The sequence below is a fragment of the Saccopteryx bilineata genome, chromosome 3 (assembly GCF_036850765.1).
Source record: "Saccopteryx bilineata isolate mSacBil1 chromosome 3, mSacBil1_pri_phased_curated, whole genome shotgun sequence".
Taxonomy (NCBI): Eukaryota; Metazoa; Chordata; class Mammalia; order Chiroptera; family Emballonuridae; genus Saccopteryx; species Saccopteryx bilineata.
Window position 1 is genome coordinate 212,684,974 of NC_089492.1, and position 24,416 is coordinate 212,709,389.

Sequence of the window (24,416 nt, forward strand, 5' to 3'; positions counted from 1 at the left end):
AAAAATTTTTATTGACTTTATTAGGGTCACACTGGTTAATAACATTATGCAAATTTCAGGTGTATGGTTCTATAATACATCATCTGTATATGGCACTATGTGTTCACCACCCCAAGTCATCCTTCATAACCATCCCCCCCTCTACCCTCCTCCTCCTTCCCTTTTAAAGTATTTTATAAGAAAGTATAGCAAATTAAATTCTAAATTAATATCTAACAAAGGTGTATAACATTGAATTTTAGATCTAATATAATTTCTATTTTAAATTATAAATAAAATCACAGCTAATCCTAAAATTCCCAAATTGATAGCTGAAACCTTGGTGCCCAGATCAGGAATATACTTGATTAGTTGTGCAATGTTAGAGAGTTCTGAGGTGAGATTGGCTTTATTGATGGTTTTAACTGCAATAAAGACTTTGGTGCCATTTTCTATTTTCAAAGCTTCTGGTTTAAATTCAAAACTTTCTGTTGAGCCAGCCTCCTTAGGTGTCAGGCTAGAGGTGTTCACTAGAGTAGCAATGTCAAAATGTTCTTGGAGCTTCAGGAGATACTTATCTATTCTTATAATGTAGCGGTTGGCTGAAAAACAAATAGACATTTCATGTATATTAAAATCTCTGTGATGCTGTACTGCCAACACACTGCCTTACATTTAGGGCCTTATCAGAAATGCACACTGGGTTTTGTTTATGAAAATCTCAGTTGTAGCTATTGTCTGGTTATTCTGTCTTCCATATTTGAAGGACAGATATGTAAACACTTTTTATTTAGTTATCTAATTACAAGAAATTTAATTGAAAATTATATAATTAAAAGCAAAATCTCGATTTTTCTAGAACTATAAAGAACTGAATCCATTTTTTAACTTAGAACAAGGAACACAATAATGTTTGAATATAGTAAAGACATTCAGACCCCACATCTGTATTGTTTCTCGATAAATTGAGAGAGGGATTAATAGGAGGGGAAAATAAGGAGCAGATAAATAGAGTGGAAGACAAGTAGTAAGAATAAAGAGCAAAGGGAGGCAGAGAGCGAGCGTGGAATGTGTGCTCATTTCTATGTGCTTAGGAGCTAGGCAGACTTTGTTTAGCACCTTAATTCTATAACTTTCTAGCTGTGTAACAAAAAGTAATTTATTAAACCTTTTTAAACTCAATTTTCTTATCTGTGAAATAAAGATTCAATTCATTCAATGAGTATACTGAATGCTTACTATAATAGTGTTCAGAATTATATATGATAATGTAGGAAAAGTATTTAGCACAAGTTTGAGGAGTTAATAAATGTTTAACATATTAGCTATTATAACTTATTTTATCAAGAAAGGAAAGAAAGATGCTGACATAAATGTTTAATTCCAAAATGCTACTAGAAATCCACCAGAGCAATCAGTGTAAAGATACAGTCTCACATTCTGAAATGCCAGGTATGGAAACTGGGGTATAAGCAAAAGTCAAGTGCCCTTTCTGGATGTGAAGACATTTTGTTGTCAATGATACGTTTAAGGTATTTTAAGTGTGTGGAGAATAACTTTGATTTAATTATTTTGAAAAAATTCAAGCCCTTTGCCTTATCATTCTAGTTTTTCAATAAATGGGTCTGCTCAATCTATACTACTACTCTTCATACACACTCTGTGTTTCATTGATATGGGTCTGTTTATCTCTATCTTCTATCATCTATCTATCATCTATCTTCTATCTATCTATCTATCATCTATCTATCTATCTATCTATCTATCACCTATCTATCATCATCATCTATCTATCACTACTCAGTTTATTATCCCTCTCTTACTCTTACTTTAATTTAAATATTCCATTGTGAAATTTTGCTTTCTTGACCTTGATCATATTATTTTGTTCCTTCTCGCTCTGTCATGACTACTTGAAGTGTGACTCTTTTCATATCTGTGCAAGTTTTACTAATTTCTCAAAGTTCAAAAGAGGCCTAACCTCTTCATGAAGTCATGTTCATGTATTAATTCATCCTGATGACTCTTCTTATTGCACAAAATGGAGTTTTGTAGATTTTTTTATTGCAGGAAATAATTTTCTAAATTTTTTAAATTGAGGTTCAATTTATCTTTTTGAATAGATCATTTTATTATTGAGGGAAAAACCTATGATTTAAATGTTTTTTTCTTCTATCAATTAGAGTATGTGGTACTGTTTTGGGCACATATTTGACTTACTAAATTACTTGTTGGTCAACAACATAGTTATTGAGTTGATGCTCCAAATGATGGAATAAGAGAATCATAAAATATTAGGATTACCTCTAAATGTTTTAGTCGACAATTGACGGAAATGGCGCCGTGAGAAGCGCGTCTGACAGCTCTCCCCTAAATCACAACAAATTTATCAACTAGAAACAGAAAAATTTATCCTCGGAGCATTCCGGAGTTCCACACAAACTGAAAGCAAAAGGACTGTTATCACTTGAATCTGAGAGACGAGGGTGTGGAGGAAGCTACCTCAGCGACGCTCATTCAAGCCGCGAGGGAGTGCGCCCGCGGTGAGTCAGCCCATATACTTGGGAACCGCAAGCCGCGGCGAGCGGCCGCCCACGAGCTGCCGCGAGCCCGCGAGCTGCCGCGAACCCCCGCGAACCGCCACCGCGAGCTGCCGCGAACCCCCGGGAACCGCCACCGCGAGCGGCCGCCACGAGCCGCCGCGCGCGCGCCCGGTCCGGTTGAGCACTGCTGACGTTCCCAGCGGCCCGCACACTGCGAGTGGGGGTCGCCGGCCACCGGTGCCCGGAGCGCCCCATTCGTGCGCGTGCCTTGGGCATTCCACGTGCCCAGGGCGCCCTACTGGCCCGCACACCCAGGGGGCTCCATTATCCTGCGCCTGGTGCGGTCCAGCCGCCAGCGGCGCGAGCGGGAGAGGCTTGGGAGATTCTCTCCGTGGGCGGGGCACCTCACCCAGCCATTCAAGCTAACAATCAAGCGTTGGGGGAGGGGTGCGCGCAGGCAGCCTAAAATACCTTCGGAAACACAGCTGCGACCCAATCACTGAAATTAGCTTAACCCATAAAATCTGCGCACCCTCGGTTCGAATTGATAAGATCTCTCTCAGTTCAGCGATCCAAGACAAGAGGCGTGATATTTTTTAGTGCCTCTCGCTAAAGGGGCGGGGGCAACTTCTGATTGATAGAGCCTCCATATTCAGGGATAAACGCTAACAAGAAGGACTTGGCAGATAATAAGGTCTATACTACACTAGTCGTAAGCAGAGACTAATGCCTCTTCTTCCCTGAAAAAACAGGCTACAAAGTGTGGAAAGCCTGGGTTGAGAGGTCCAACTAAATGATAGGCGCTGAACAGTCACCTTGACAACAATTGACTCCCACCCCCGCCTGATTACATTGGAGGCCCTGACTCTCAGAGCCTTTCCCAAAGCCTTGCACTGAGTGGGGATAGAGTGGGGATTTCCCAGCTCTTTGAGCCTCTTACTCCCCAGGCAGAAGCAGTTGCAGCCTTATAGCTGGATCACCAGGCTGCTAATTCAGAAAGGGGGGACTAGGAGAGAGAATCCAGGAAAGCAAACTCTCTCATCGTTGGACCCTGCAAACGCCAACAAGCCATGACTACCAGCAAGACTAAAGCCAATTATATGACATTGCCATAGAATCCCATCAACTGCAAATCCCTACCTAAGAGTGACACAGGGGCAGAGCCTGGGGTACAGAGTCACCGACTAGGAAGAGGGAGAGAAAAGAAAAAGGAAGAAGTTAACCTCTCAAAATCAAGAAAAACCCACAGACTTTACAACTTGATCCACTAATTTTTTTTTTTTGTTGTTGTTGTTGTTGCTTGTTTCTTCTATCTTTTTGCCTTTATTTCCTCCACCTCGGTCCTTCTATTCTCTGCCCATCTTATGCTTCCCCTTTCTTGAACTACACTACCCATGAGTGTTGCATTTTATTTTTCTTCTTCATCCTCACCCTCCTTTAAGGTTATACTCCAAAACACTTAACTCTCACTCTCTCCTCTTTTGTTTTTTTTTTTTTGTCTTGCTTTATTTTGTTTTTTTCTCCTCCTATTTTATTTCTTCCTTCGCTTTTCTCTTTTTCTTATTTTTTCCTTTCTATTCATTTTTTCTTTTCTCATTTTACTTTCCTCCCATATAATCCTCAATCACGAACAAATTAGTTAATTTGGGACTCAAGGCTTTTTTTTTTGTTTTTATTTCTCTTTTTTGCTTTTGTTTTTATTTTTTTTTCTCTTGTTTGTTTATTTTTGTGGCATTTTGGGTCCTCCCAACCCAAGGTCTCCATTGTATTTAGTCTTTGCTCCACTTAATACAACAGATTTTTACTTATTATTTTTATTTATTTTTCTTTATTATTCTTTTTTGGTCCTTTTTTCTGATTCCCTCTTATCCCTCTCATTATATCTCTTAGTTGACCATTACTTACAAGCAAATCATCTTATGCTTGTCTAAGATTTTCTTCCTTTTTTTTTTTTTTTTTGCATTTAGTAGGTCCCTACTCCCTTTTTTTGCCCCTTGAACTCTTCACCCCAAATCAGGCCCTCCATTATAGGCACGATATTTCCCTGAGGAGGGGAGAGGAGGGAAAGAAAAGAGAGAAAAAAGGGGGAAATAATAAATTATTACTTTTTTTTTTTTGTGGGGTGTTTTACCCTTTTTTTTTTTTTCTTTCTTTTTACTCTTTATTAATTCTAATTAGTGCTATCAATAAGACCACCCTCAGATGCCGATAAGAAAGAGGAAATCGAATATTATGGATACAAAAGAAAGAGAGGTAACACAAATAGATGTGGAAAAATCTATGGAGAAAAGACTTAACATATTGGAAGCCTTGGAGTTAAATGACAGAGAATTTAAACTAGAAATCTTAAAAATACTCAGAGATATACAAGAAAACACAGAAAGGCAATATAGGGAGATCAGAAAACAACTCAATGAACACAAAGAATATATTACCAAGGAAATTGAAACTATAAAAACAAATCAAACAGAAATGAAAAACTCAATTCACGAGCTGAAAAACGAGGTAACAAGCTTAGCTAACAGAACAGCCCAGATTGAAGATAGGATTAGTGAAATAGAAGACAAACAACTTGAGGCACAACAGAGAGAAGAAGAAAGAGACTCAAAAATAATAAAAAACGAGAAAGCCCTGCAGGAATTGTCTGACTCCATCAGAAAGAATAACATAAGAATAATAGGTATATCAGAGGGAGAAGAGAAAGAAAATGGAATGGAGAATATACTCAAACAAATAATAGATGAGAACTTCCCAAGCCTGTGGAAGGAACTAAAGCCTCAAATTCAAGAAGCAAACAGAACACCAAGTTTTCTTAACCCCAACAAACCCACTCCAAGGCACATCATAATAAAGATGACACAAACCAATGACAAAGAAAAAATTCTCATGGCAGCCAGGGAAAAGAAGAGTACAACATATAAAGGAAGGCCTATTAGATTATCATCAGATTTCTCAGCAGAAACTCTACAAGCTAGAAGAGAGTGGACCCCAATATTTAAAGCCCTGAAAGAGAGGAACTTTCAGCCAAGAATACTATACCCATCAAAGCTATCCTTCAAGTATGAAGGAGATATAAAAACATTCACAAATACAGAAAAGATGAGAGAATTTATCAACAGAAAGCCCCCACTCCAGGAAATACTAAGGGGGGGTTTCCAACCAGATTCAAAGAACAAAAGAAAACAACACCACAAGTAACAGCTCCACCAAGAACACAATAAAACCAAACTTAAACTGTGACAACAAAGGAAAAAAAGGGGGGAGAGGATGGAGATTAACAGTAGCAAAGGATGATGAAGTGCAGAAATACTTATAAGATAGGGTACTACAATGAATATGGTAGGTACCCTTTTCATTACTTAATGGTAACCACCCTTAAAAAAACCACCACAAAAACACTTGACTTAAAAAAGGTAGCAACAGAGGAAAGAAGTATGGAACACAAACAAACAAAAACAAATGATAGAAAAACAAAAGAGAAGAATCAAACTAGATACAAAACTAACAGAAAGCAATTTATAAAATGGCAGTAGGGAACCCACAAGTGTCAATAATTACACTAAATGTAAATGGATTAAACTTACCAATAAAAAGACACAGAGTAGCAGAATGGATTAAAAAAGAAAATCCAACTATATGCTGCCTACAAGAAACACATCTAAGCAACTAGGATAAAAACAAATTCAAAGTGAAAGGCTGGAAAACAATACTCCAAGCAAACAACACCCAAAAAAAGCAGGTGTAGCAATACTCATATCTAATAATGCTGACTACAAGACAGAAAAAGTACTCAGAGACAAAAATGGTCATTTCATAATGATTAAGGGGAAGTTGAATCAAGAAGACATAACAATCCTTAATATATATGCACCAAACCAAGGAGCACCAAAATATATAAGACAGCTACTTATTGACCTTAAAACAAAAACTAACAAAAATACAATCATACTTGGAGACCTCAATACACCGCTGACGGCTCTAGATCGGTCATCCAAACAGAGAATCAATAAAGATATAGTGGCCTTAAACGAAATACTAGAACACCTGGATATGATAGACATCTACAGGACACTTCATCCCAAAGCGACAGAGTATACATTTTTCTCTAGTGTACATGGAACATTCTCAAGAATTGACCATATGTTGGGCCACAAAGACAATATCAGCAAATTTAGAAAAATTGAAATTGTACCAAGCATATTTTCTGATCATAAAGCCTTGAAACTAGAATTCAACTGCAAAAAAGAGGGGGAAAAACCCACAAAAATGTGGAAACTAAACAACATACTTCTAAAAAATGAATGGGTCAAAGAAGAAATAAGTGCAGAAATCAAAAGATATATACAGACAAATGAAAATGAAAATACGACATATCAGAATCTCTGGGATGCAGCAAAAGCAGTAATAAGAGGAAAGTTCATATCACTTCAGGCCTATATGAACAAACAAGAGAGAGCCGAAGTAAACCACTTAACTTCACACCTTAAGGAACTAGAAAAAGAAGAACAAAGACAACCCAAAACCAGCCGAAGAAAGGAGATAATAAAAATCAGAGCAGAAATAAATGAAATAGAGAACAGAAAAACTATAGAAAAAATCAATAAAACAAGGAGCTGGTTCTTTGAAAAGATCAACAAAATTGACAAACCCTTGGCAAGACTCACCAAGGAAAAAAGACACAGGACTCAAATAAATAAAATCCAAAATGAAAGAGGAGAGATCACCACAGACATCATAGAAATACAAAGAATTATTGTAGAATACTATGAAAAATTATATGCCACCAAATACAACAACCTAGAAGAAATGGATAAATTCCTAGAACAATACAACCTTCCTAGACTGAGTCATGAAGAAGCAGAAAGCCTAAACAGACCAATCAGCAGGGAGGAAATAGAAAAAACTATTAAAAATCTCCCCAAAAATAAAAGTCCAGGCCCAGACGGTTATACTAGTGAATTCTATCAAACATTCAAAGAAGACTTGGTTCCTATTCTACTCAAAGTCTTCCAAAAAATTGAAGAAGAAGCAATACTTCCAAACACATTTTATGAGGCCAACATAACCCTCATACCAAAACCTGGCAAGGATGGCACAAAGAAAGAAAACTACAGACCAATATCTCTAATGAATACAGATGCTAAAATACTAAACAAAATACTGGCAAACCGAATACAACAACATATTAAAAAAATAATACATCATGATCAAGTGGGATTCATCCCAGAATCTCAAGGATGGTTCAACATACGCAAAACGGTTAACGTAATACACCATATCAACAAAACAAAGAACAAAAACCACATGATCTTATCAATAGACGCAGAAAAGGCTTTTGATAAAATACAACACAATTTTATGTTTAAGACTCTCAACAAAATGGGTATAGAAGGAAAATATCTCAACATGATAAAGGCCATATATGATAAACCATCAGCCAACATCCTATTAAACGGCATAAAACTGAGGACTTTCTACCTTAAATCAGGAACAAGACAGGGTTGTCCACTCTCTCCACTCTTATTCAACGTGGTGCTAGAAGTTCTGGCCAGAGCAATCAGACAAGACAAAGAAATAAAAGGCATCCATATCGGAAAAGAAGAAGTAAAGCTATCACTTTTTGCTGATGATATGATCCTATACATCGAAAACCCGAAGGACTCCACAAAAAGATTATTAGAAACAATAAACCAATACAGTAAGGTCGCAGGATACAAAATTAACATACAAAAGTCCATAGCCTTTCTATATGCCAACAATGAAATATTAGAAAACGAACTCAAAAAAATAATCCCCTTCACGATTGCAACAAAAAAAATAAAATACCTAGGAATAAACATAACAAAGAACATAAAGGACCTATATAATGAAAATTACAAAGCATTGTTAAGGGAAATCGAAAAAGATACAATGAGATGGAAAAATATTCCTTGTTCTTGGATAGGAAGAATAAATATAATCAAAATGGCCATATTACCCAAAGCAATATACAAATTTAATGCAATTCCCCTCAAAATCCCTATGAGATTTTTTGAAGAAATGGAACAAAAAATCATCAGATTTATATGGAACTATAAAAAACCCCGAATAGCCAAAACAATCCTAAGGAAAAAGAATGAAGTTGGGGGCATTACAATACCTGACTTTAAACTATATTATAGGGCCACGATAATCAAAACAGTATGGTATTGGCAGAAAAATAGACACTCAGACCAATGGAACAGAATAGAAAGCCCAGAAATAAAACCACATATATATGGTCAAATAATCTTTGATAAAGGGGCCAACAACATACAATGGAGAAAAGAAAGCCTCTTCAACAAATGGTGTTGGGAAAACTGGAAAGCCACATGCAAAAGAATGAAACTCGACTACAGCCTGTCCCCGTGTACTAAAATTAATTCAAAATGGATCAAAGACCTAAATATAAGACCTGAAACAATAAAGTACATAGAAGAAGACATAGGTACTAAAATCATGGACCTGGGTTTTAAAGAACATTTTATGAACTTGACTCCAATGGCAAGAGAAGTGAAGGCAAAGATAAATGAATGGGACTACATCAGAATTAAAAGTTTTTGCTCAGCAAGAGAAACTGATATCAAAATAAACAGACAGCCAACTATATGGGAACTGATATTTTCAAACGACAGCTCAGATAAGGGCCTAATATCCAAAATTTACAAAGAACTCATAAAACTCAACAACAAACAAACAAGCAATCCAATAAAAAAATGGGAAGAGGATATGAACAGACACTTCTCCCAGGAAGAGATACAAATGGCCAACAGATATTTGAAAAGATGCTCAGCTTCATTAGTTATTAGAGAAATGCAAATCAAAACTACAATGAGATACCACCTCACCCCTGTTAGATTAGCTATTATCAACAAGACGGGTAATAGCAAATGTTGGAGAGGCTGTGGAGAAAAAGGAACCCTCATTCACTGTTGGTGGGACTGTAAAGTAGTACAACCATTATGCAGGAAAGTATGGTGGTTCCTCAAAAAACTGCAAATAGAACTACCTTATGACCCAGCAATCCCTCTACTGGGTATATACCCCAAAACCTCAGAAACATTGATACGTGAAGACACATGTAGCCCCATGTTCATTGCAGCACTGTTCACAGTGGCCAAGACATGGAAACAACCAAAAAGCCCTTCAATAGAAGACTGGATAAAGAAGATGTGGCACATATACACTATGGAATACTACTCAGCCATAAGAAATGATGACATCAGATCATTTACAGCAAAATGGTGGGATCTTGATAACATTATAAGGAGTGAAATAAGCAAATCAGAAAAAAACAAGAACTACATGATTCCATACATTGGTGGAACATAAAAATGAGACTAAGAGACATGGACAAGAGTGTGGTGGTTACCAAGGGTGGGGGGGGGGGAGGGAGGACATGGGAGGGAGGATGGCAGAGAGTTAGGGGGAGGGGGAAGGGCACAGAGAACTAGATAGAGGGTGACGGAGGACAATCTGACTTTGGGCGAGGGGTTTGCAACATAATTTGATGACAAAATAACCTAGACATGTTTTCTTTGAATATATGTACCCTGATTTATTAATGTCATCCCATTACCATTAATAAAAATTTATTTAAAAAAAAAAAAATAAATGTTTTAGTCATTTAGACCAATTAGCATATTTATGGATATGAAAATTGGGTTACAGAGAACTTAAGTACTTCACTTGAGATTATATAGATATTCATTTATTCTTTGGGATACTGAGCACATTGTTTTTCAAGACAGAGCAATATTTGATAGTAACTTCAGGCTTTTATTTGTCACCAAAGAGCCTGCCTATCTTAGACATTTGTGGTTAAACACAGTGAAGTCGTTCCTTTCTCAGTGCCCAAGTATAATGCATTCTTCATTCTTTTAGTTTGTATAATCAGAATAAAGGACATTTAGTATGAACCCAATCTTGAACTGAAGTGTTGGCATTGACTGTAATTTATAACTAAATATTTGGTCAGGCAAATTTATTTGAGACTTTACTAGTGGAACTCTCTTTTTTTTTAATTCTGCTATTTATTTGTGGGTCATATTAAAGAAAAATAATGTATTTCAGAAGTTGTTATGATGAGTTATTCATACTGAAGTAGAAAAGAGCTCTTCATGGGTAGTCTATGTTTTCTTTGGTTTAGAATTTTTTTTTTTGTATAATAATGATAAAAAGAATATAGCTTCCAAAAATGCTATATAGAAAATGAAAGATTAAAAAGCATATTTTCTATTGAGAGTATTTCAATGAGGATTTTATTGTAACCCAAGAGAAAGAGTACTGAACATGTGGCTTTTTTAGCACTGACAGCTCGTGAGATACTGTGTATTTTGATAATGCATGTTGTTTTCATTTTAATTTTCTACCTTTAAAGGAAAATGGAGAGATTGGATTTATCTCGTATGAATCTACTAGTCGAGCAAATACTGGAATAGGATAGCCATTCAATACATAATGAAACTCAAGTAAATTGAAAGTGATGGTGAAAATGATTAAATCTTTTGAAATGAGGCAATTTATTGTAAGAGACTTTGAATGAATGAGATATTTGGCCTCGAACTTTATTCAAACTCCATGGCTTAAACTTCCAAACTAGTTGAGTTTCTCTGCCTAAGATCCTCTCTTTTCAAAGGGATATCTTCAATTAACTTGGCTAATTGTCCTCATCTTCAACTCTTAGGTCATGCGTAGACTTCCTTGGAAAGCTGTTTAAGATATACTCCATGGTCCTACCTACAACCAGGAATTTTTGGTCTTTCAATGTGCTGCCATATCCCTCTGTGCTTTTATAATACATGTCACTTATCATGTTCTGTAAAGTTATCTATTTACTTGTATAAATTGTCTTCTGCACTCACTTGAATGTTGAGAGTAGGGATTAACTCTTAGGAATTCTGCTTTGTTTGAAAATTCAAACAAATCAATGAATGAATAAAATTGTACAAGAAAAACTTGTTAGAGAGAAAAGAATGAAACAGAAAGTTATTAACTATTTTCTTAAAGTTATTTCTAAGATGGTTCATATTGTGAGAGAGAGTTTGACCCAAGAGAATCAGACAGGAGTGGGTTAGACTTGTTAAGTTATTAAATATAGAAAAAATCAAGGGCAGTTAATTATCTTGTAAAGTTTCAATTTCACACCTGAAAAATAAGTGAATAATTTTTCATAGTAGACACTCCACACATTATTTATAAATAGGACAGTAGATAATTCTTAGTAAGTGAAAGACAATGGGGTTTCTATTAGTATATTTTAAAATATAATATCAAAATTACCTTTTCCAAAAAAAAAATTACCTTTTCCTAAATCAAAGACATTGCCAGGAGCAGTCCATGAAAGTTGAATAAAATCTTCTTTTAATTTAGCTGTGAGGTCTGTAATTTTGCTGGGTGGAAATATCTGAGTATGATCACCAGAAGGAGGAATTTCAGACAGAACAAAGGAGCCTCCAGAGGTTACTCTGTTAAAGTCTTCTACTTCTGCTTCTTCCAGGTCATCATCATTATCCTCAGGTCTGGGAGGGTTCAATATAATTATACCTGATAAAAATAGTATTTTTGTAACTTATTCCATTGCCATATCTATTCTTATCTTGTAATCTCATCTTGCAATGTAGAAGGCTAATATTTATAGCTTTCAGTGAAAAAAATACTTGTATATTGTTGAATGTTAAAGTTGGTGAAGAGACACACAATGTTAGAAAGATCTTTTAATCTACTTTTACTCTTTACCACTTAAATGTAAATTCTTTGAGAACAAGGGTGATGTCTTATTTCCTATCTCTGTTGCTTGAGCATTTAGCACAATGCTTGCCACATAAGAGAAGCTCAGTAAATTTTTTTCAATGTAAATGAAATGAACTGAAGGGGTGTAAGCACATCATGTTGGAAGCATAGCTCAATGCTAGGTCCATTGTATAACTATGGTTTTGAAACATGCATGATTTTATAGCTGTTACTTAGGTTCTCCATAGTACATTATATTTTCCATGCTTGACATGTTATTCACCTTAACAAAGAATATGTTTCTATTTTAAGACCACTTACCATTTTCTGTGTAACCTGGTACATACAGAGCTTGGTTGTGTCGTTGTCTTAAACTTAGCCTACCCATCTTTTTTCTTGCCTGGGCACGTACTTTTAAACTGTATCTACCATTTCCATGGTAATCTATAAAATATCTTGAGTAGATGCCATCATTTTTTACAGTATCAGCTCCTTGATATTGAAAGGCAATAATCAGTCATTCAACAGAGTAAAAATGACAATTCTAATTGTTTACAAACCTAAACTGGAGAAAGCATATGCAAAACAATGACACTAATAAAAATGGAGAAACATTCTACTCTCAAATTCCATGGGAAAAATAAATTGTTCATAAAATTTAAAGAAGATAATGTGCTTATTTCTACATCTAATCAAGGTAACTGAGTAGGACATCTCAAAAGCATTAACATTTAATTGAATTCACTTAAAAATATGATTCATTAGCATGCACAGGAAATACTGACTGCTAAGTGATTGGTAGTAAAACCGTAAGTTCAGTGGAAGTGGATGCAGATTCTTATTACCTGCACCGTTGTCCCAAAGTTCCAACATTACTTGATGTCCATCTTCGTTTTCTATAAAGGCTGTTACATTGGCTCCCAGAACAGGCGAAAACCCTTGACTGATTCGTGCATAAACAATCATTGGGGCGGTGTAATTTGCTGTATTTCGACTCATGTGAGCTGTTGCAGTTATTGGGAGTATGGTAGGACTTCTTGCTCGAGTAGTCACAGTCACCGTTACCGTTTGAGGTTTGATATGTTTATTTAAAAGGCTGTAAGCCCAAGTACCCGTCTAAAAAAGAAAAAACCTATTTGAGAGATTTTGTAATATTTTTTTACCTTGTTGGGGATATAAAATTATTTAGACATTTAAGAAGAGTAATAGTAATGATTTAAATGTATGATTTTTATAAGCTAGTAAGTAGTATGGATATTAATTTCTAATTTTTTTCTAGGTGAGAGGAGGAAAGATAGTGAGACTCCTGCATGTGCCCCAACTGGGATTCACTGGGCAACACCATTGAGGGCCAAGGCTCGAGTACTGAGTCATTTTTAGCACCTGAGACTGAGGTGCTCCAATGGAGCTATCCTCAGTGCCTTGAGTCATGCTCAAACTGTTCAAGCCACTGCTGCAGGAGCGGAAGAATAAATGTGGAAGAGGGAGGGGTGGGTAAAGTACATTGTCACTTCACCTGTGTGTCCTAACTGGGAATGGCACTGGGACATCCATATATTGGGCCTGCCGCTCTATCCACTGAGCCATTGGCCAGGCCAAAGCTCTAATTATTTTATTTGTTTTCCTTTTATGACAGATACTGTTTAAATATTGACAATACATAAGATGTTTGATTGATATAGAATGGAAAAAATAAAAGAATATTCTTACCTCTGCACTACCTGGTATTCGAAGACGGGCAGATCGAATATTTAATTTATCTTCTTTAAAATCTAAGGTTTTATATTTCTTTCCTTTTGGGTCTTGGAGAAGAATTACTGGCTTTTGTATTGTCCAAGTGACAACAAAAAAGGTGTCATTTCCAATTGTACTATCCACAGGCACCGTACCATTTATCCATTTCCCACCCGTAATTCTTAAGGCTTTACTTTCCAGCTGTTACATCAAAATAAAAGACACATAAAACCATTTGTTACTATAGATAATAAAATCACAAAGTTTGGTCAGTTTAGAAGAATTCTGAATTTATTTTTAGAATTTCAATTAAAATTACTAAGAATTATTTTGAAATATTTTGTCAATAGAAAGCATTTATAACTAAGAATATAGAAGACAAAAGAAAAAGTAGCTGTAATTGTTCCACAAAGACAAATTCAGTGAGGATATTTTTCCCTCTGCACACTTAAAATATTTTCAGGCAAAAGCATTTTTTACTTTTTAGTATGATAGAAGTTTATTACAAATGTGAAAAAGCGAGGAATCATTCTGTAATACAGACCTGAATTGCTTGCTGAGTGATGCTCCCACTTCTAGATGAAATTGTACTGAAAACATCAATAAGGCTATTTATGTCTTTATTGGCAAAAAAACGATGTCCTCCTAAAAATGGACATAAATTTAATTTTATAATACTAATTTTAAGTGGGCTCTTCATATTTTAATTGTGCTATTATTAGTATACTTTAGGATATATTTTTAAATTTCATTTTAAAAATTATCAAAGATGAATTTCCCAGAATATTAGAAACTTTTGTACTTCAGTTTCAAGATATAGTACTATAATAACTAGAACTTTGCTCAAAATAAGTTACAATGAAGAAAATGTAAGGAACTGGCCATATATAATTGTTTTTACATCAATCATGTAGCAAGAACCTGCCACATTAGTAAAGATGATCTAATAACTAAATAATATGGTAAAAATAAAATTTAAGACAAATTTCTGAATCTCCAGCTTATTTTCTAGTTGTGTTTATGATATACCAAAAACAATTAGAAAATTACAGTTTAGAATAAAGTACAATAAATAAATAAATGTTAATGAAGAGAGAGATTACTTAGGTGTGAAGAGTTAGAAAAGAATGGGTTGCAGAAGGCAAGATTTATTATCAGGATTCTAACTACATATAACCTCGTATTCTTTAGGTTTCCATTTTTATGTTTCTCTTTACTGTAGGTCTGAGCAGGACTGACACTGAGGAAGAATTTTGGAACTGCAGTTGAGTAAGTCATTAGGAACTATTTGGGAAGAAGTTTCAATGTGGATTTATTGATAGAAAATGGTAAGAAATGAATAAAGACAACAAATGCTGACTATTATCAGAAAAAATCAGTATAGGTAGAAATGGAGAGAAGTGAGGGGGGAGAAAAGATAAGATTAACTTGAAGAATAAGGACAAAGTGACAAAGATGATTTTTTTTTTTGTATTTTTCTGAAGCTGGAAATGAGGAGAGACAGTCAGACAGACTCCCGCATGCACCGACCACCGGGATCCACCCGGCACGCCCACCAGGGGGCGATGCTCTGCCCCTCCGGGGCGTCGCTCTGCCACGACCAGAGCCACTCTAGCGCCTGGGGCAGAGGCCAAGGAGCCATCCCCAGCGCCCGGGCCATCTTTGCCCCAATGGAGCCTTGGCAGCGGGAGGGGAAGAGAGAGACAGAGAGGAAGGAGAGGGGGAGGGGTGGAGAAGCAGATGGGAGCTTCTCCTGTGTGCCCTGGCCGGGAATCGAACCCGGGACCTCCGCACGCCAGGCCGACGCTCTACCACTGAGCCAACCGGCCAGGGCCGAGATGAATTTTTAGGATAGGAAACTTTTGAGCAGTTTTGTAGTTTAGGAGAAAGAGGCCTTAGAATGGGGGAGACTGAAAATGTATTTTCTATTCAATTATGTTCCAAAGTTTTACCTGTCATATCTGACAGGATTTCCAGTTCTTTGGCAGCAGAAGGCCCCAGAGCAATGGTGTGGATGATTGCCTCACTTTGTTTCACATCTTCAAAGCATGAGCTTATTTGATCATCTTCCCCATCTGTCAATAATATGATTTCAGAAGCAGAAGTGCTCTGGCTACTTTGGATAATTGCCTGATAGGGAAAAACCAAACTATCAAATGGAGAAAATCATATCTAAATAGATTTAAACAGAAAATAAACTTATTCTTTAGTCTTAGAGAAGTTCTAGGCCTATGCATCAGAGTAGGCAAAATAAACTATTGTCATTCCAGGCTGAGTTGGTATGGAAATGAGTATAATGCCCAATGATCTTGTAGGCTTCCAAAGATAAGGTGTTAATAGATCTCTTCTTTTTAAATATACTCAAACTACCAAAGAAAGGAAAAATAAAACACTTAGGACAATGCCTAGCACATAGTAAGTACTCAGTGTACTACTATTATTGTCCCAAGAGATACTGTGGTAGAAGTATATGACCAAGGCAGATTTAGAAGGCTGCTGACTAGACAGCATTTGCAAATTTATGCCTAAAGGCACGAGTGCAATGTTAAATGATGTGGCATCTGCCTGTAGGGATTCCACTTGATCATTGAAGAATCTCATGATTTCCTGAAAAAAACACTGACCTATCATGAAGAAGGAAGTTCATACATTAATCAAGTATCGCATTGTTATTATTTTTTTTGTTTTTTCTTGACTTCTTCCAAGAGTATTGGCTAAGATCTTTAGTCAGACATATTGAGGGTAAATTCCAGCATGGCCATTGGCTGAATAGAAGAGCTAGTGTTTAGTCAGCCTTTTTTCTGTCTCTCTTTTTCTCTTTCTCTCTCTTTGATATATGATAGAGTTCAATAAATAGCTCTGTGTGATAATCAACTTTTTAGACTTTGGAGTAAGATAAAACAGGTTTTGGGCCCTGGCTAGGTAACTCAGTTAGTTAGTGTGTCATCTCAATTCTCCAAAATTGTGGATTCAATCTTTGGTCAGAACACATGCAAGAATCAACCAATGGATGCATAAATACCATTAAGTGAAACTGCAAATCGATCTCTCTCTCTCTCTCTATCTTTTCCCCCCTATTCTCTCTTTAAAAATTAATGAATTAATAAATTAGGAAAAGATTAGGTTTTGAATCCACAATATGGCTATTAAATATGATCTTGAGAAAGATATTTCATTACCCTGAGTATAGTTTCCTTATGTGCAAAAAGTGCATTTTAATAGTCTCCAACTGAATAAGAAATGGTAAAGATAAAATCAGATCATGAGTATAAAGCATTTAACATAGTTAATGTAGAATATGCTCTCAATATATTTTAGTTATTCTTGCAATGATTATGTAAGTGAAATGCTTATATATTAATATGGTTTTATTATATAAGTAATTAAATAGGTATTTATAGCTTTGAATGTGATTTGACAGATCTACTCAACAATAGACTGTAGTCAAAATATAAGATATCAAAGTATATTAAGAGAAACATGTATAAACCATTATGTGCAGAGACACATTTTGAATATGTAGTACTGTAATATTTTCAGTGAATAGACATATAGCATGGGACAGAAGTAGATTTACAGTTGTTTGTATGAACAATAATATAATAATTAATAGTAATACAAGAATATATTCTTCCATATTTATAACTGTAAGCCTACTTTTGCCACACCCTATATATATATTTAATAATAATTATGGTTATTACAACAACAGCAATTCTTCTTGAGCACTTACTTATCTTACATAATTGTCACAATTAAATGAGTTAGGTACTATTATTTTCCACATTTCCTTGGTTGAGGAAATAGAGTTTCTGAGTTGAGTATCTTATCCAAGATTATTTAACTAATAAATAATAGAGCCAGAGTTTCAGATTTCTCTGAATCCAGAGCCTCATGCTTTCTTAAACCAATATAATTTACAAAATATAGACATCATGAAGAAAGCTAAAAAGTGTCAATCAGTGGTATAGATAAGAGTAACAACCTCTACATTTTAGCTGAGGCAATTTAAAGGAACAATGAAGGACAGCAGTTTACTGTTGTTTTGTGACTTAAAGAATGACAATAGGTAAGCTTAAATATAGGCTAATTTTAGTTTGGAAAAAATTCAAATGAGTACCAGAGGTTCAAAAGTCACTCCCATGTTTTGATTTCACAGTTTCATTTCATTAAACCTCCACCCGTGTGTCTTGGGTTTGGCACTATATTGCTTGAGGAACTACCTCTGTGTTTGTGATTATTAAATATCAATTTAACTTGATAAACTGGGTTTTCCTTATTCTGTAATACAGAGATATTACTGATTATTTTCTTTCACAATCCCCTTAACAGAATATTTTCTACTCCCACAGATTCATACTTTGGAAGTGTTAAAGAAATGGGGAATTCCTCAGTGAAATCATAATGACTGTGTACACCCGGGGTTTTTTATTCCCTCGCTTAACCACTCCCCAGTTTAACACAGAGAGGCTCCAGCTTAAACAACAGATGTGCGAGAGTAATTTTTAAAAAATATATTTTAAATGAAGGACCTGTGAGCTCATGATCCTTGTTCAAATATGGTTGGAAAATATTAAAATCTAATAGGAATGACAAACGATATTTTATAAAGCATCTAAAAATTTTACCTGGAATGCAGCTGTGAGGCCTCCGCAGATTGAAGTTCCTCCCTCAGCTACTGGAGGCAGATTTGCAGTGATACTTTGGTAAGCAGTCTCACTGGTTATTTTTGTAAGATAATTTTGGATTGTAGCCGTACTATCAAATGTGACCATCCCAACCAATGATCCCATTTCAATAATTTGAATCAAGTATAGTTCTGCTGCTTGATTCATTCGAAAGAGACGGTCATCCTGTAAGAAAAGTATGAACAATTCCAGAGTCTCCTCAAATCTTGGCATATTGTTGAAAGACCAAGTTGTTTGTGTGCCGAAATCATAATAATATTTGATTACTATATTTTAAATTATTTATTTATTTATTTATTTTAGAGAGAGAAGAAGGGAGAGAGAAATAGACAAATAAGAACATTGATATGTTCCTGTATGTGATCTGACAGGAGACCGAAGTGCCAAACTACACGTTAGAACGATGCTCTAACCAACCAAGCTATCCAGCCTGTGCAGTTTGCTATGTTTTAGAATTTAATTTTTTTACTTATTAAATAGAAATAATATTAAAGAAAAAGTTTAAAAATCAGGAGTGTTCTCATTGAAAAAGCCATAAAAATCTATATGTTTTTAAATATTTCATAGTTTTAAATTCAGGAATTTCTGCTAAGGAAATATTTTCATAATGCATACAGTGATATTCATGGCAACATAATTTTTATTAATAATTTGAAGTTATCTAAAATATTCAATAACAGTTCAATAATAGTTGACTAAATTATGGTATATGCATATGATAAAATCATTAAAAAATAGTGTTATGAAATTATTTTTCTTCCTGGGATGTGTTTAAGGTATAGTAAGTAAAAAATATTCATATTATAAAACATACAAAATGTAATCACATTTCTGAGGTGGAGCAATAAATGGCACAAATTGAAAAATCACTGTAATGACATAATGCTTAATGCTAGAATTATGGATGACTTAAAATTTTACTTTTTCTTCAGTTATATTATTTATTTGTTAGAACCAAAAATTTAAAAATAAACATTATTTATAAGTCAGTAACCTTACTATAACAATTACTTTTTAAAAAATCTCTTAGTCCTTGTCCATATAAATTACTACAGTAAAGTTTATTAGTTAATAATAAATATATATTTCAATTTGTTTAGTAAAGCTAAATTAAGGTTAAACTATATTTCTATTAGCTTAAATACTTAATTTAAGAGAGCTAACAAATAAATGCCTTACTGAACTCATGCTTCCAGATTTATCGAGTACCAAACAGACTACTCGTTGTTTGGTCCTGAGCAAAGAAAATGTAGGAGGAGGTGGTGGATTCTTTCCTTTCATGGGAGATGCATTCTGAAAATCATCAGAGCCCTTGATTACATCCCATGTGCTTCTGTGGTTGCAGATTTTGTTTTGTAGGTTTGGAGCTTCTGTATTGTGTGTTTCTGCTGTACAAAATTCAGTCACCTGGGGGGAAAAAAAACGGTGAGAAGATGATATTATGGTGACTGGTGAGGTATTACCTTCCTTTCCAACCATTCAACCATTCAGCAATTACATACTCCACATATTTTATCTCCTGACAATTAAAAATAATTTCATAATCTAACATCTGACATGTATTTTGCATATTTGAGTGGAGAGGAAGCAAAGTAAAACCATGAATATGCCCTGGAATGCTTCGGGGGATTCTTTCAGGTATAGGTAGATCATGGCAGTGTGGGGTGGCGATGGCTGGCACAATTGCTTAAGTTAACTTCTAAGTTTCCCTTCTAGACCCTTGGAGGACTCAAGCCTTGAATGAAATTTAATGGGAAAAGGGACAGGATTTGCAGTGTTTTCTAGTTGCCCCTAAAAGTGGGATAAAAATGGCCTGCTTTCGTTGCGTAAGGATTTTCTCTCTTTATAGTTGATCGAAAAACTTGAAAAGAGATATTCTCACAGCTAGCATTCTTATTGGCTGTGGTGAACACTGACATAAGTTAAACAATACTCCTGTAAAGTAATGGAAATGCAGGGAAAAAAATGAGGAAATATGATTATGTCTCTTTCTGTTGCAAACGGTGAGTTTTATCCAGGAATTCTGCTAAATGATGTCTCATTACTTAGAATCTGTGAAAGTCCTCAAGTTAAAAAGACTTAATAACTTGGAAAAATGCTCCCATAAGCTAGTGCAGCATTCAGGAAAAAGTTTATCTTGCAGTAAGTTTCAGCTTATACAAAATACTGTACTTATAGAAATGTTGTTTCATTTTTAAAAAATGTCTTTGCAATATTAAGTCTTTAGAAGTAAACTCAGATTTAGAACTAAATTATTAAATTTGGATACATTTTCTTTAAGTTTTAAGAATTTGCTTTCCTTCTGGTATGGTTCTGATTTATATTTTCCAGAAAGCATTATATTGGATGGTGAAAAAAGTGTAGTTTTCAATAAGAACAATGATTCATAATCAAGTCTTTCTGATAGAAAATGCCTCTCAAATTCGGTCTTTCTGCCTTTGCCTCTGCCTTTATTCAGGGATTCAGGCCTTCCGGTCTCTTATCTGCTTATTGCCATGGCCTGCCAACTGGCTTTCCTGCCTCCACTACTCTCTCACTCCATTTTGTCCTTCACAATTGGTAGATATATCTTCTGGAACAATTGAATTGATTTCATTTTCAGCTTGAAGCTGATAATTTAAAATCTGAACCCATTAGTTTTAGTCAGAATTTCTTGTTTCAGTTTCCTTTCTTGCTTCTTGCTCGCCATTCTTTGCTTGTAGCAGCACAGTTAGTGTTCTTCTGGACAAGATGTGTGGTTAAAGTAGAGTATTTATATCTGAGTCATATTTTATATAATTAGTTCCCTTCTTTGATAGGGGAAACTAAATGTTATAAATTGGACTTCAGGAATAGTAGCTTTTAGTTATAGTGATAGGGGATTATGTAAGGGATTAAATTACAATAATTTCTTTTAAGAGTTCAGACAGGCCTTCCTGCTAGGAGGTAATGCACTGTAGATAACTAAAAGCTTAGTTAACCAACCTTGATCTTTGTTGCCTAAGAATACTGAGAATCCCTCTTGCAAAAGCAAAGAATCTCTTGTGGATGGTTCCCAGAACCGCTACCAGACCCAAGCTTTTGTGGAGCAACATCAAAGATGCCAGATAAACCCGTGTCTGTGTCAGAAGGACATTCTGGGTAGGCATCTCTGTATCTGGACTCCCACCTCCTGCACACTGCTATGTGATTAACAGCATGCTCTGTAATGAATTACTAACCTCCCCCAAAATATATAAACCCGCCAGTCAGCTAGACTGTTAAGGCTGTTTTTCAGACCTGAGTTCCCTGCCTTCTCAAATTGCTGGCAATTTGAATTAAAGACCCTCTTACACCTACTCAGTCCCTGTGTCTCATGAATTGGCTGAAAGGGAAAGGCAACATTAGTCCCAGTTTGTTCCGATAATAACTATTTCAACTACATGATATTCTTCATTATTATATATCTCCCAGGTAGGCAGCATAAGTTATGTTCTAATCGTCCAATGCTTTTGGGATTTATAGTTTACTACAGACAGTACATATTCCAATTATCTTCCTTTGTAACATGATCTGATGTCTATTTGAATGCTGAATTATTTGGCTAATCTTTGCTGATGTCGATTCAGCAGTTAACATGAGTTTTCTTAACTCATATTTCAAATATTTCCAGATGGAAGCTTTAGTTGGCTGGAAAATCATTTCTACTTTAATATCTAATTGAATCTATTTAAGAATTTTAGAAGAAAATATCAAGTCTATATTTTACCTGAGACCTTCACCTTTAATGTCTTACATTTCAAAATGATTTTAAATTTTATTGTAAACAATAGATTTTTTAAAAAATCTTCACTTAATGGGAGTATTTGTTGGCAGAGATTTGTTGACAGTGATTTGGTATATGAAAATTTGCTTCTTTTTATTTAGTCATATTTTTACTTGTTTTTGATAATTTTCATCTGTTTCATATTAAAAAATATTTTAACATGTTTAGAAAATTTTTTTAGATTACTGTAATGTTTGCATTAGTTTAGATTGGATTTATTCAAGGAAAGAGACAATTGACCATTATCCAAATGTTTTATAAATTTAAAAAATTAAATATTTATTTTTTATTCACCTTATGCTAACTAAGCACAGTGATAATACTTATATACCTAACAATGACACTGTGAACCAAGTATTATAATTCCCATTTAAAAGATGAGAGAACTAAAACTCAGATTTAATAGTTTGCTCATCATGACACAGCTTGAAGATGACAGAGTTTTTTCTTTTTTTTTTCTTTTTACAGAGATAGAGAGAGAGTCAGAGACAGGGATAGAAAGGGACAGACAGACAGGAACGGAGAGAGATGAGAAGCATCAATTATTAGTTTTTCATTGCAACACCTTAGTTGTTCATTGATTGCTTTCTCATATGTGCCTTGACCAGGGGGCTACAGCAGACTGAGTAACCCCTTGCTCGAGCCAGTGATCTTGGGTCTAAGCTGGTGAGCTTTTCTCAAACTAGATGAGCCTGCGCTCAAGCTGGCGACCTCAGGGTCTCGAACCTGGGTCCTCCACATCCCAGTTCGATGTTCTTTCCACTGTGCCACTGCCTAGTCAAGTGATAGACTGAGTTTTAATATAAAATTTATCTGACTTCAAGTCACCTGTTCTCATTCACTGAGCTTTATACACTTAAACCAGATATTTCAGGTCAAAATTAGCTTTGGAACTTGAAATATTGTGTTGTTAATTTTTAATTGGTCAGGTAGGTGATTGTGAATATTTTTTCTTTAAGTGTTCCTTAGAGACAGAGCTGTATATATTTTCACAATATCATTTGCAATAGGTTGTTGTGGTTTAGTGTAAAGATAATGGAAAATCTGCAATGTTAATGCTTTTCAAAACTACAGAATGAATTACTTTGTAAAAGTAGTCTGAGTAACATTTAAAAGGGAGAATTCAGTTGTAGTTTAAGTCAGAAGTCTACAGAGTCAAATGAGGGAGGGAATGTTATAAGAAATTATGTGACACCAATGATAATGGTACAGTTTTACATCTGAAGAAAAGTAATGGGTTAATAAGAAAGGACAGGATATTTTCCAAACACCTCTTGACACAGGTTGGTGAAAGAAGCTGTTAATTGAGTAATTTCTTTCATTTCTATTGGTGTATACATAATTTCATAGAAGAAAATCCAGCTTCCCTAATCAATTTTTTCCAGAGTTCCTGTGTGAGATTTGAAAAATAATGTACTTACAGAATTGAGACTTTGCATAAACATTATGGATTCCCTTGCAGACTGGGATTTTTCTGGGATGAATTTACATTTTGCTTCATAGAGCCCTGTTTGTGAGTCATGTCCACATGGCTTCGTACAGCGCTCTCCCCGGCATATCTTTTCAACCTTGTACGTTCCAGTAATATAAGTTGAACATCTGTAATGAAAGAATTAGGTTACATTTATATGTGATAATTAAACAAATCATGAACAGCCTAACGTGTTAAAATCTTCATGTCCATGACAAAAGCTCTAGGTCATGTACCATTTTGACAGAAGTAGGCTCAGTGTCCTACTCCTACTTTCCATTGAATTCTACAAGAACAGTGGTATTAGTTCATATTTATTAGTGTTTGTTGCTTATTAATGTGATCAATAGATATATTATTCTTGTTATGTTAAGCTAAAGATGATAATTCCTAACTCAGAGGGTTGTTTTGAAGATTAAAAGAGTTAAGAGATACAGAAGAATTACTTCCTAGTAAGGAGAGGAGAG

The 24,416-nt window shown here is 35.1% G+C and overlaps 1 protein-coding gene across 1 annotated transcript in view; it reads right to left on the reverse strand.

Moving 5' to 3' along the window:
- Positions 1-209: 209 nt before the first annotated feature.
- The window catches only part of LOC136330994 (calcium-activated chloride channel regulator 1-like), a 28,059-nt gene continuing 3,852 nt past the window's right edge, over positions 210-24,416 (reverse strand). The window contains exons 5-14 of the mRNA XM_066268739.1: positions 23,900-24,077; positions 19,874-20,101; positions 18,635-18,859; positions 15,959-16,136; positions 14,551-14,651; positions 13,983-14,207; positions 13,118-13,388; positions 12,594-12,764; positions 11,844-12,086; positions 210-581 (exon numbers count right to left, since the gene is read on the reverse strand). Coding sequence (XP_066124836.1) covers positions 262-581; positions 11,844-12,086; positions 12,594-12,764; positions 13,118-13,388; positions 13,983-14,207; positions 14,551-14,651; positions 15,959-16,136; positions 18,635-18,859; positions 19,874-20,101; positions 23,900-24,077 — 2,140 coding nt within the window. The 3' untranslated portion in view covers positions 210-261. The remainder of the gene's footprint in view (positions 582-11,843; positions 12,087-12,593; positions 12,765-13,117; positions 13,389-13,982; positions 14,208-14,550; positions 14,652-15,958; positions 16,137-18,634; positions 18,860-19,873; positions 20,102-23,899; positions 24,078-24,416) is intronic.